Source organism: Marmota marmota, unplaced genomic scaffold, assembly GCF_001458135.2.
Source record: "Marmota marmota marmota unplaced genomic scaffold, marMar, whole genome shotgun sequence".
NCBI classification, from domain to species: domain Eukaryota; kingdom Metazoa; phylum Chordata; class Mammalia; order Rodentia; family Sciuridae; genus Marmota; species Marmota marmota.
Window position 1 is genome coordinate 10,101,247 of NW_025999999.1, and position 13,496 is coordinate 10,114,742.

The 13,496-nt window shown below is 40.1% G+C and overlaps 1 protein-coding gene across 1 annotated transcript in view; it reads left to right on the forward strand.

Annotated features, from left to right (window-relative positions):
* Positions 1 to 13,496, forward strand: part of Sorcs3 (sortilin related VPS10 domain containing receptor 3) — a 578,947-nt gene that overhangs the window by 456,237 nt on the left and 109,214 nt on the right. The window contains exon 8 of the mRNA XM_015494901.2: positions 7,123 to 7,212. Within this exon, the coding sequence (XP_015350387.1) occupies positions 7,123 to 7,212 (90 nt within the window). The remainder of the gene's footprint in view (positions 1 to 7,122; positions 7,213 to 13,496) is intronic.

Here is a 13,496-nt window from a genome sequence, read left to right on the forward strand (position 1 = left end):
GATAGCGGTGGCAGTGGTGTGTGTGTTTGAAGCTCTATAATCCTTCTATGACACTAAAATAGAGTTGTTTTAGGTATTATTATTTGAGAGTATTCAGGTGCTAATAAATAATGGATTCTAGGAAGTTATTCAAATCTGTGACTGGTGTGTTCTATTTTTATTTTTGCACTTATCTCTCTCTCTCTCTCTCTCTCTCTCTCTCTCACACACACACACACACACACACACAAAAGACAAAACCTAAGAGAGGATTGGCAGCAAGGACCTTCCATTTCGAGAAGTCAGGCAGCATCCCTAGTACTTCCCTTTCATCTGTGTCATGGAAGCCAGCACCCAAAGGTCAGGCTTGCTGGCATTAGTGGTAAATCTCTCCCACAAATCACTTGGGCTTTTGGTCTCTGTATGTGGTTTGCTCCAGGAAGTCATCCTGGCTGAGGGCAAGAAGAGTTTCAAACCTCTGTCCCCAGTCTGTTATTTTCCAGTGGACACAGTGGCAGGCATCTTGGCCTCTTGCTCTGCAGCCATGGGTGATACACAGTGAGCAACTTACTGAGCATCAGCTGCTCCTTAACGCTGTATCACTTAATCCTCATGATCAGCTTGTCCACAGGTAGTAGTACTATCTCTGTTTTCTAGAAGAGGAAAGTAAGAAGGTTAAATTACCTGCCAAAGTCACCAAGCCAGCAAGAGGTAGAAGCCAGAGTCAAATACAGTTCTGAGATCCCAACTAATGTATTTAAGTGCTTAAAAATCAGATAAGGAGTCTTCTTTGAAAAAAAATGTATATATGTATATATATGTATCTATAGAAATATATAATTGGAAATTGATAAAATGCCTTTTTGTATTTGAAGAAATGCAGTCAGGAGTTAGGTATACTAATTCTTGGTTTAGCCATGTGTGGTCTAGCCATAAACTCATTGCCCCATGGTTTTCTAACTTGTCACCTTATCTCTGCCTCACTGACATTTCCAAAAGGCAATGAAGGACACAATGAGTTGCTTGGCAGAGCTATGATGGTGCCAGCTGCTTCATTAGTATTTTTTTTGGCCAGTGAGTGCACCAGCAATCTCAGTATGTGTCTTCCCTACAACATATCCCCTGCACATGCGGGAGAACACACACACACAAAGAGAAAGAGAAAGTATGTGCAATATTGGCTTCAATATCAACTCTTTTATCCCAGATCTATTCTTGGTGATGCTATTTGTTGGCTATTATGTTTGGGTACCAATAAAACATTTTATGTGCAAATCTGTTTCAAAGGAGGTCCAGCCTTAGTGCAGTGCTCTGTGTAAGGTAATAGACCCACTGTTTCTAGACACAGGAAGATAAAACTGCATATTACATTAATATCACAGAGCCTCCAGGACATAAAATGAGCAAATATCAGTTAGATAGACACTAAATTCAAAGTCAAACAGCCTAGCACAGGAGACAGCTTGGTGATAGCATACCATGTTTTTCCAAATGCTTCACCACAGTTTTGGTTCAGATGCATGGTGTGGTACCTCAGCAAAGCAGTTTTGGATGATGAGCTCAAGTTGGCAAAGGCAATCTAACTTTCCATGACAATGTCACCAGGGCCTCTTGACCTTCCAGAAACTATAGTAACTTCCTCATGAGACCTATGGCTGGTGTTTGTCTATCTAGGGTGTCCCTATGTTGCACAGGCTGTCCTTGAACTTCTGGGATCAAGTGGTCTCCAGGCTTTACCCTGAAAAGTAGCTGGGACTACAGGTGCACAAGTGTATTTACTCTTGTGGCACAGTAGTCATTAGCCTGTTTCTTTGTTCTTAAAAGAGAAACGTGATCTTTGAAGGAATTATGTAGGTGGAGAGGGCGAGAAAAGCCTAACAGCATCAAGATTTATTTTAAATAATCTGAATAGAATTAATGAGCAAGGAAATTGGAAAGTTAATTGTGCATCATAACAGCTTGGCTGTTGTTTTCACCTCTTTAAGAGTCTGGGTGGGGGAAAAAGAGCGAAGGCTATGTGAGAGGTAACTCAGGTATGCTTCAAAGGTGGCCATTTTTTCTTGGCTTAGAGAGATTATCCACATTGTGTTGGACCCAGCTTGGGTCTCTAAATGGAAATGCTTTAAATGTCATTCCCTATGAAGGCAACAGCTCTTGGACAAGCTGAATTTATTTCCATTATAGTCCTTCTTATTCACGAACTCCAACAGCAGCACTATTCACTCCCGTGCAACAATAGGGCATTGATTTCTCAGGACTGAGAAATTGACAGGAGCCCTCCTGTAGAAAGATCTGCCTTGTTGGTAGGCATCTTATCTAGGAAATTGGGAGCTGAGTGACATGGAATCCATACCTCTCTCACACAGCCTGAGGACCCTACATAAGCTGTGAAAACAAATAAATTCGGGTTCAAATTCTGGCTCTACCGTTTTCTCGCTGTGTGTCTCTGAGTATGTTGTGTGACTTCCCTATGTGTCAATTTCCTAATATGAACTCTGAACATAAAATAGAAGGCTAGTGGGTGCACAGGAATGGTGCTTGGTGTATGAAGTACTCAAAAATTTTATCTGCTGTTAACATTTTTACTTAACAGGATGCTAGGAATATTATTAGCAATAACAATAATAATACCACAATTATTATTGTGGATATGAAATAATACCATGGAAGCACAGCACTCAACATAAAATAGATACTCAAAAATGTTGGTTTCTGTCCCTCTTCTTGGGTTCCTTATGTCTACTTATAAATTCTAGAGACACTGCTGCTTTTCTTTTATCTATGGCAAAAAAAGACTCAACTTCTGAATCTCCAACAGGGCTAGGAAGTGACCTAAGGCCTTTGGTTTCAGTTTTCAGGCATATTTTTCTTTATTTTCCATGGTGAGCCATCATTCAGAAATAGGATGAATGAAAAAAAAAAAAAAAGGCTATGTCAGGTTAGACTTGGTCACGGTGAAAGTGAGAACAAGTCAGAAGAGACAGATGTGTTTAATGGTCAATGCATTTGTCCAAAGGAATCATTTTCACTGGCCAGGAGCCCAATTAAACCTGTAAAATGGAAATACAGAAAATCAGATTAACGAGCCAGTCATTAGTAAGGAAAAGACCCAGCTAATTCTGTGTTTAGCATGACGGATGGGCCCAGAGCAAATAATTGGATGACATTCATCAAACGTAAAATAAAAGGTGTCACTGAAAGGGAAAGTGGTAATAATCTCTGGGATTTACAATGCCAGTGAATTTGCTTGTAAGGAAGAGAAAAGTTCATCAAAATAGATTAATAGTCACTAAACTGTATTCCTTACTTGTGTGGTTGCCAGAGAGCCACACAAATGATTGTGGAGAAGCAGCAAATGCATTGGCCTGGTACCGCCCACCACCAGGGGAAGCTTCTGGCTGGAAGGATGCTCATCCAGCCATCCAGGGACTGGGCAGAAATGGAGAGCTCGGCATCCCATCCATTATTTAATCAGGAAACAATGGAGAGTCCCAAACTCAAAATCTCTTCAGTTCAGCAGATTGATCCCAATGACCCATTATTCAGTTAGTCACTAGGTATTGACTCCTTGCTCTATGGGGATGTGCTTATTGCTAGTTAAGGGTTCAGGCATGAGCAGGATTAACAAGGTCCAACTTCATTTTAGAGCAGTAACAGTGAAAGGCTGTGTAATGTTGGGCAAGTTTGGTCAATCTCTCTCAGCCTCATTTTTTCTCAGCCTCATTTTTCTGACCTATAAACCTGTAGATTTGGAAGTATATATGTGATATAGATATAGATATAGATATAGATATTCTTTCTATCTATCTATCTATCTATCTATCTATCTATCTCCCTCACACAGAGATATATGTAAAATCAAATAAGGTGTGCTATATAAACTATGTATCATACTATATTTTATGTAATAGACACTCACTGCATGGGAGTAGTTATTACTCTTGTTTGTGTTACTTTGCCTCTTCTAAGAAGACATTGTTTTTGAAATGCAATATCAACATCATAATAGATTTTTCTGGGAATGCAAATAAACATATGTACACATGCCCAATTACAAGGCTTCATAAATGCTTTTTCAAAAGGTGTCAAAATCAAGGAAATGTGTAGTCAAGGTGAGAGGAGTAAGATGGATAGAGGACTCTTCTAAGTCTACCACAGGAGTAGGAATACAGGTTTAGAGTCAAAATTTCTGAATTCAGTTTTGTCTTGGGCAAGTCACTTAGTACCCTGTAGCCTCTGTAGGGTTGCCATGAGGATCAACTAGATAGTTTACATGTGGGCTATTGGGTAGTTCTGCATCATGGAACGTGAACTCTACAAATGTTAGTTGTGTTATTATTTTTGTGTACTCACTAACCATCTGCCAGGAGATGAGCTGTCTCAATCTATTTCTCCTTCAGTAACAAAATACCTTAGGTTAAATAGTTTATAAATAGCAGAAATTTATTTTTCCCAATTGTATAGATGAGGAAGTCCAAGATCAAGGCAGGGCCTGGGCAGGGCTGATGTCTGGTGAGGGCCCTGGTCTCTTAATTCCAAGATGGTGCCTTGAACACTGTATCCTCACAAGGCAGGAAGGAAAGAAGGGGTCTAGGTAGCTCCTTCCAGCTCTTCCACTGATCCTTTCATGAGGGAGTAGCCCTCCTGTTCCAATCATTTCCTAAAAGCCCCTACCTTTTAATACTGTTGCATTGGGGATTTAGTTTCAACATGAATTTGGAGAAAATACAAACATTTTCACCACAGGGTTCCACCACTGGCTCTCCAAAGTTTCTATCATCCTCACATACAAAATATATGCATTCTATCCTCAAAGCACCCAAAGTCCTGTGCCAACATCAACTGTAAAGTCTTAAGCCTGAAGTTTTATATAATATCATTTAGTCAGATATGGTGAGACCCAAGTTATGATTCATCCTCAGAGAAATCGCTCTCCAGCTGTGAGCTTGTGAAATCAAACAAGGTATGTGGTTTGAAATACAATGCTGGTATACTTTCGAAGAGTGTGTTTGGTGATGTTCAGAGTGTCCTGTAAAGAGCTAGATTTAAAAAAAAAATTTTTTTGTAGTTGTAGATGGACATAATATCTTTATTTTATTTCTCCTTTTGGGAAAATTAAAATATTTTAGAACAAAATAGAGAAGATGATCGGACAACATTGTAAATGTACTAAGTGCTATTGAATAATACAATTTTAAATGGTTATGATTTAGTTATGTGAATTTCACCTTAATTTTTTAAAAAAAGGTCTCTGTCACCATTGTAAACACAGACTCTGGGAAGGAGGCAGGGGCCAGGACATGTGAGGAGCAGAAGGTGGGTGTAAATTGTTGTTAAAAGGTATAAATCCATTGTGTTCAAAGTGTAGTCCCTGGACTAGCAGCATCAGCCTCACCTGGAAACTACTAGAAAGAAAACTCTTAAACCCCAACCTGGCTCTGTTGAATCAGAGATAAGTGACCAACAGTTTGAGCTCTAATAAGCTTTCCAGGTGATCCTGATGGCTGCTAAAATTTAAAACTATTGATCCAGTTCTTGGATTGGTAGAGACATTTGTATGTGTTGATTTTATAATTAAAAATAAAACCAAATTAAACAAATACATAAGTAGGATCATGCAAGAACTAAGAGTGCTTCTGTGTCCAGGTTCAGGGATTATATTTTAATCTGATTCTATGCATTTGAGTTTCCTTTTTAAAAGAAAAAAAAAAGACTTTAAGCAACCCATTGATCTAAGTATGCCGATACCCACCCCTTGGCCAACACAGAACAATATGGATTCATAACAGGTGGCTTACCAGAATAGAAATAGAAGTTTTAAAACACAAGAGTGCTTCTAATTGGAAAATAGAGACCCAGGATAGTGCTGAATATCAGGCAGAAAGATTCACAGCCTGAGCCTCTGCCCCAAATTTTTTTTGCAAGGTTCTGCCTTCATGCTGATTCTGACATCTGCTTCACCTGGCAGCTTGGGTACATGCTATGTGGGCTTCTGATCTATGTGGAGCAAGGGGGAGCCATGGGAGAGGCTATCTCTTGGAGTGAGGAGTGATGGGTGGCTTTCAATAGAGATGGTCCGCCCCTTCTGCTCCCAGCAGTTGCTATGGATGGGCGCCAGGTTTGAGCGAAAGTGGGAGGACTGGCAGGCCTCCAGCATGTGCTTGGACCTTAGCGGAGAATGGAGCATGTGCCTCGAATAATTGCCTCCTCAGCACAGCAGTCTGGTTGCTATTGTTGTCCTGCTATTTTCTCTGAACAGGCCATGTTATCTTCTCCTGTGAATATTAATTTCCCCTGAGCTACGATAATTGGGCTGAGAGCAGCCATCAGCAGGGCTGTGCCATGTTGGCAGGACTTTTCAACAAACCCAGGCCAGAGGACCATTTTCTTGGAGTGGTGTCCAAGTCATCCAGCGAAGAGTCCGTTCTTTCCCAAGCGAGGTGACAGGGCTTCTCCCTGACCCTGACTCCCCGCCAGCTATGAGATAGCAGAAATGGGACTTAAACCTAGGATTTCTGAATTTTGGATTTGGAGTTTTCCCTCTAACTTTGGATACCTTTAATCAACTGGTAATGTAAAGAATCAATAAAGATCTGCTGAACACCTAGATTTGTAAATGTGAAGGTAAAAAATGAAATGTGCTCAGATCAGAAGTAAAATTAAATTTTAAAGTAATGAGTTTTGAGCAAGAGTAATTATTCCAATCCATAAAGAACATACACTTTTGACAATTGTGTCGTGGTTTCAGAGGAGTAATAAACTGCTGGAAAAAAAAAAAAAGGCAGAACAAGTATGTTATGAGTGAAGTCTATGTTGATAGATGGTGTCTCTGTTTTCAGTTAAAAGTACTTATTAGATATGTACCTGGTGCAGAACACAGTAACCAAATACAGAATCAGTCCCTGCTCTCACAGCAGCTGTCAGGTAATGGGAACAATGGCTTTAATTGCCCATTTATTGTCTAAGTACCACGACATGGGAGCAGCTCAGGGTGTGGTGGGGTTGGACACTCAGAGCCAGCAAGGTAGTCTTTAAAAAGGTAATTATAAACCTATTGTGGTTGTCGATGGAGAGGCTAGTACTTTCCAATTGTGCCATGATCTGTGATCCCATCTGATCTCTTTTATGTTTTCCCCAATCCAGGTAACAACGGGTGGAAGAGCCAGCTACTATGTATCCTATCGAAGAGAGGCCTTTGCTCAGATCAAGCTGCCCAAGTACTCCTTGCCGAAGGTACAGCACATACCACCTGCTGTCCTGAGACCCACCAGACAAAGTGAGGGCTGGAGAGGCTGCCTTGCCAGGCTGCTCAGAGGTCTGACCTCGACTGGGAGGCCCACGGGTCATTGGCCTCACTTAGCCCTGGGTGGTTTGGCCACTGCTGATGTTCCCAAACCTGGGTTCTATATTCCCATTCTGAGCAGGTTGCCAGGCCTGAACTTTGATTTCCTGTGACTCAAACATCTGGTGTAACCTTGGGTCATTTCCCAGGGGTGATAATGAAAGGAGCACTGGCTTTGAAATCTCTTCTGAGGCCCTTCCCTTTTGCAAAGTCCTTATTGCCAAGTAGAAGGTCAAGTTCAGGCAGGAGCACAGATGCTACGTGTGTGTGCATTAAAGTGCACAGATAAGTCTGGTGGTTTTCTTGCTTCTCTTTACATTTTAAGGCTAAATATAAAGGGACTTCCATATTTCCACTCTTCTCAGCCACTCTGAGTAATTAAAATGGGGTCACCTGCTGGAATGTTAGCATCAAATGGTGACATTTTAACTCATCTTTTGAAAATCATAAAACTTACTCCGTGAACCCCATTTCTTGTGAACACTGGCTTCTGGGGGGAAATGGGTCTTACAACCTTAGTTTGAACAGGACAGGGTATAATTGCATCACTTAAAGAGGCTGCAGAGAGGCAAGTCTCCAGCTGGACACATATCAAGTGTAATGTGGCAAAGACATGGGCCTCTAAGCGAGCAGTAGAAATGCTGAAAGACTAAATGAGTGCAGAGATGGAGAATTATGGGATAAAAAGGTGGATAATCTCCTATCCACTTGTGTTTCTATTCATTCTGGTTTTCTTGCGTCCATCCATCCATCCATTTGGTTCTTCTTTTGATATATCCCTTTAGCTGTTTTTTCTTCCACATAAATGGTTATTCCACACCAAACACTGAACTAAACTCTAGGGGTAGAGTAGTGATTAAAACACAAATGATCCTACTTTCCTGAGTCATAGGGTCTGGTAGAGAATAGAGGCATTAAGCAACCAATTGTAGGTGTAGTGTAGGGGATTCAGAGTTCACGGAGGTGAAGATAGATGAATATGAGTGGAAAGAGCAGTTTCCTAGAGGAAGTGAAGTATAAACTAACACACAGGTAAAGAAAAGCTGATAGAAAATATAGTTGTTCCTTGTGATCTGTAGGGGATTGGTTTCAGGATCCTCACAGATCCCAAACTTCATGGAGACTCAAGTTCCTTATGTAAAATGGCATGGTGTTTGCATGTGCACTTTCTCCCATAAACTTTAAATCATCTGTAAACTACTTATAATACCTAATGCAATGTAAATGCTGTATAAGTTGTTGTTGTACTGTATTGTTCAGAGAGTAATGACAAGAGCAAAAAATTTGTATTTGTGTGGTACAGATGCAGGCCTAACTACAGTTTGTAGCTAGTTGAATCCATGGAACCCATGGATCTGGAAGGCTAACTGATGTGCATGGTCCTTATTTTAAGAGAAAGCATGGTTCATTTTACTAACTAAAAAGCCATCTTAAAAGACAAGACTTCAGAGAGCGATTGGGGCTGAGGAGATGGGTAGGGCCCATACTAAATACCCTACAGGGCAGTGAGAACTGATTTTTCATCTCCCCTACCTTAACGATGACTGGCCTTCATAGGGCCATTGTCTAGGATTGTGACTGCAAGACGTGCCCATCAGATATTCTAAACCCAAGCAGAGTAGAGTTATCCTGGCCTAGAGAAGATTGGAAAGGGAAAATTCATAATCATGCTCTTCCTAAAGGAGAATGCTTTCCTCATAGTAGCCAGAAGGTCCTCATCTATTGGCCTAAGAAATGAGTTCCAGAAACTTTCCAAACCATCGCTTCAACATAGGCTCCTTCCATCTCTGTAGATGTGTGAATTTTATGTATTTTTAACCTTCTTAGGAAAACAAATAGTTTACTACCCTGAGCAATGTGGCTGCAGGTGGGAAAAAATGAGGCCTCGAATTGATTACCACCTAAGAGCTCCATTAATGATTTGTAAGCCAGTGACAGAGTATTGTGGGGGCATATCAGTTGATCCATGCAGCCCCCTTATAGAACTTCACCTGGAGTTGCTTCTCATTGATATGTGGGCTGCTGTGAAAGTAACTGGATGGTTATCGGCCCCCTTTATTAGCTGGTGTTGGCCCAGATTTTCAGAGTCAGGGATAAGGAGGTGGGGACAGAGGGGGGAAAGGGAGACTGGTTCTTTCCATTGTTTGAAAATGGAAATGGATTTTAAGCAAGTCTTTCTGTTCCATATGGCGGCACTGTGGTTCCCCTTAGGAGTCTTACTTAAGAATAAAAGCATGGGAAAGCTCCCTGTCACCAATGCCCTTGTATTTCTGATCCAAGCCTGTCTGCTCAGAATATGCACTCCATGGTTTTGGAGTGTTTTGCAGTGTAAAATGTGTGTCATTAGGATATACAGCATTATACGGAGCAGCAGCTTGTGCTGGACCCAACATAACTCAGTCCCTGGGCATTGGATTGGCACTTTCAGTCCCTAGGTATGAAGAGCATGTGCCAGTGGAAAGCATGGTGGCAGATGATGGGGAGCATGGTGTCCTAGAGAAAAGCCAGTTGAGCTTATGAGTAGAGACCCTGAACTTTCATTCTGGCTCTGCCACTTACCTAATCTTCTTGTCTGTGAAATGGACAAGGTTGTGATGATTCAATGAATGCTTTTCTGCTGGTCCAGTGGAAAATGCTTGATATATCTCAAGAATGATTCTGATTCAAAAGGAAATAATACTGATGTCTTAATTTTCCTGGCATGGAGATTCTGAGGGGAACACATCTCAGTTGACTTTGGGCTCCATATTGCCTAAGGCTCCCACTTTACCACTCTGAGTCTGATATACCCTGTTTTGTCTCTTAGATTCTACATTATTTTTTTTTAAAAATTTCATTGTGCATTATAGTTGTACATAATGGTAAGATTTATTGTTACATATTCACACAAGTATATGCTATAACAATACATTTGGCCAATATCATTTCCCAGCACTTAGATTCTGCATTCATTTTTAACTTGCTATTCTACTAATCATTTCTACAACAGAAAAATTTTGGGTTTTTTCTTTTTCAGTAGGGGATTCAGGTTGGTAGTGTGTTGAACTTTGCCTGAGCCCCATGTTCCTGGAAAAATGGCCAAGGTTAAGAAATTACCCACTGTTTTATGTTTGGGAAGTGGTTTGCTGCTATCTACCCCCATGACTTGATAAGACTTAGATGTCTGCCTTGTTTACCTACAACAAGAGCAGTCTCTTTTTTTGTCTTATAAATGAATAGCTGAACTTTTGTTCTATTGGCTAATCTGGACAAAATACCTGAAAATTTGAGTTGACCAAAATTAAATGTGACTTTTCCCCTCCCCTCAGTCCTTGAACTTTGCCCTACTCTTGAGTTTGTGCAAGCACTGGATGCTTCAGCAAACAGTGCAAGGGAGAAACAGTCTTCCTTCACAGGCCTTCTAAGGATCACTTGACCTCAAGTCATTTGATTTGTTCCATCAAGCCACCTGCTTACGAGACTCCCCATGCCCAGTTCTTCCTAGGATTATTTTACTTTGCTTATAAAAATAATTATTTCTCTGCTTTCTTTCTGAGATGCTTGCAAATATCATAGTCAGGATATTCTCCCTTCAACAGTCTCCTTCTGCCAGGTCTGGGTTTGTTGCTCTTTGACAATAGAATATAGTGAATCCTATTTTGAATAATAGAAGAAAGTGATATGTCTTATAAAATGTTTTATAATAATAGTGAAAATGATATTAACCTTTGGTCTCCTTAGTTTGTACATTTCTGAAATTCCTGATTTATCCTTCTCCGCTGTATCAACTGTAATTGTAATCTGTTCTTACTTTCTGTTTGTTCTTCATCTCAGTGCTAGTTGCCCTCTGCCTTTATGTCCAGCTATCCATGGTTTCACTAAAAATCCTGCAGGTCTTGTTACCAGTGTCTACCTACATACCAAACCTCATACCACCCCTACACTTAGAACTCTAAACCATGTAGTTTGAAGTACATGCTCTTAAAGACCCATGTATTTAGTCCATACCGGAGCTCCTGTCTACACCTTGTATTTCTTGTGTCTCACCCTTCTCTGATATATATTTGCATACTCCATTTATTTATGCAGTAAGCTTTGGTTGGATGTGTACCATGTGCTAGACAATCTGATAAGTACTGGAGACAGAGTGATAAGAAAGACATTTTCTGCTCTCTAGAATTTCAAAGACATTAAATGTGAGTGAAAGACATCACACACAAAAAAATCAAAAGTATGACTGTAATGAATGATGGAAAGGAAAAGCAGAGAGTTTGTAAGTCAGATATCTGAAGCTTTGTAGATGGGTACTTTTCCCTGTGCCCTGTAAATTTTGCCTCCTTAACATCTTACCAGTCTATTTCATAGTAGCCTTCAGAAAGACCTACTTCCTTAGTTGAGGCTCTCCGACATTCTTTCTAGATGACTGAAGTGACCTTTTAAGCCTTACTCCCTTGCCTCTAGCATTACCCCACTTAAATCCATCCACCCTTCACACTGATTCCACGGTGCATTTGATCACACAGGGACCTGATTCTCTCCAACCAAATAACTGCCTTTCTCCCACTTGAAACCTTGTGGGAGCTCTGTGCTACCTAACTGAAGGTTAGGTATGCCACATAGATCCCATTGTGATGTGGCCCCTATACACTCACCTCCTGCAGAGGAAGCTGCACTTCAAACTGTACTGAGTTACACACATTTATTTCCTTGAATGTACCCCCTGTCTGTAAGCCTTGTAGTCCAGTCACTACATTCTGTGCCTCTATTATAGCATTTAGTCAAAAAAGACCACAAGATATGTACTATCTCCATCATCAGGAAGCATCTCCTTGGGGCCAGGTTCTCTCTCTCTCTCTCTCTCTCTCTCTCTCTCTCTCTCTCTGTCTCTCTCTCTCACACACACACACACAGTATCTTGTACACGGCAAATTTTTGATGATATAGGTGATTGTATAATTATGGCAGGCCCAGATTATAAGAAAATATTTCAAGAGCAAGAAAGTATTACAACATTGTTCACATAGAAGTCATAGGTTTTGTTTTTTCAAAAATCAATTTTGAATCTCCTAAATCATTATTGGGAGGGCAGAGGAGGAGTGTTATTTATCACTTCTATTTGTTTTACAAATAGAAGCATCTATGTAGTTATGTCTGATGCTCTTTGAATTCCAACTGTGGTAGAGTATCAATCTGGATATAGTTTTACTTAATATTTTCTTCCTTCATCTTCTCTCTTCATCACCGAATTTCTTTCTGCACATTCTCAAGACGAGCATATAAGGAAGGGGCACATGCTCTGGAGTTTGATTGAAATAATTGGATTTAAGAAAAAGCTGTTATTGTCTAGAACTCTATTGGACCAATTTAAATTCATAATAGTTCTATTTTTTTTCTTGAAGATTTTATATTCTGGTTATTATTGGTTGACCCCAATTTAATCATAAGATTTATTTGGAGAGAGGTCACAAAGTTCACAATTTTTGAAGAATGATTCTTCAGACTTAGAAGCACAAGAATCATTTGGAGGGTTTTATCTGCTGGTAAAATATAAGGCTGTATACCAGACACACTGAATCATGAGCTCAGTTGGTGGTTCCCATGATCTGCATGTTATTGAGATCTCCAGATTTAGTTGATCCCTGTGGTGCCTGCCTGTAACCCTGGCTATTTGAGGCAGTAAGATTGCTTGAGCCCAGAAATTTGAAGCCAATCTGAACAATTAGTAAAACCCATCTCTTAAAAAGAAAAGAATAAAAAGAAACTGACCAAGATCTCCAGGTCATTTGGATGCACACTGAAATTATATCCTCACTGATAAAATTGTTTAAAATGTTATCTTCTTGGTTAAGAAAATCTTGAGTTTAAATATTAGTGATGCCATTTGTTAGCTGTGTAACTTTGGATAAAGGATATTTTCAGGCAGACATCCCTGAATCCTAGATACTAGAGAGAAGTCTCTCACCCCAGCGACTGGCTACCTATTCCCAGAATAGTATTTACCTAACATGTACTTGCAGTAAAGTTGGCTGCCTCTAATCCTGACCATGCCCTGGTGTTTTACGTTGTTTTGTTCCCACTTCTTTTACATTAACTTTCTCTAAAATAAGTTAGCTCATTCATTTTTATGACCAAAACATCTGGGAAAAACCTGGAATTTCTATTGCATTTTTAACAGGATAAGTGAATTTAATCTGTA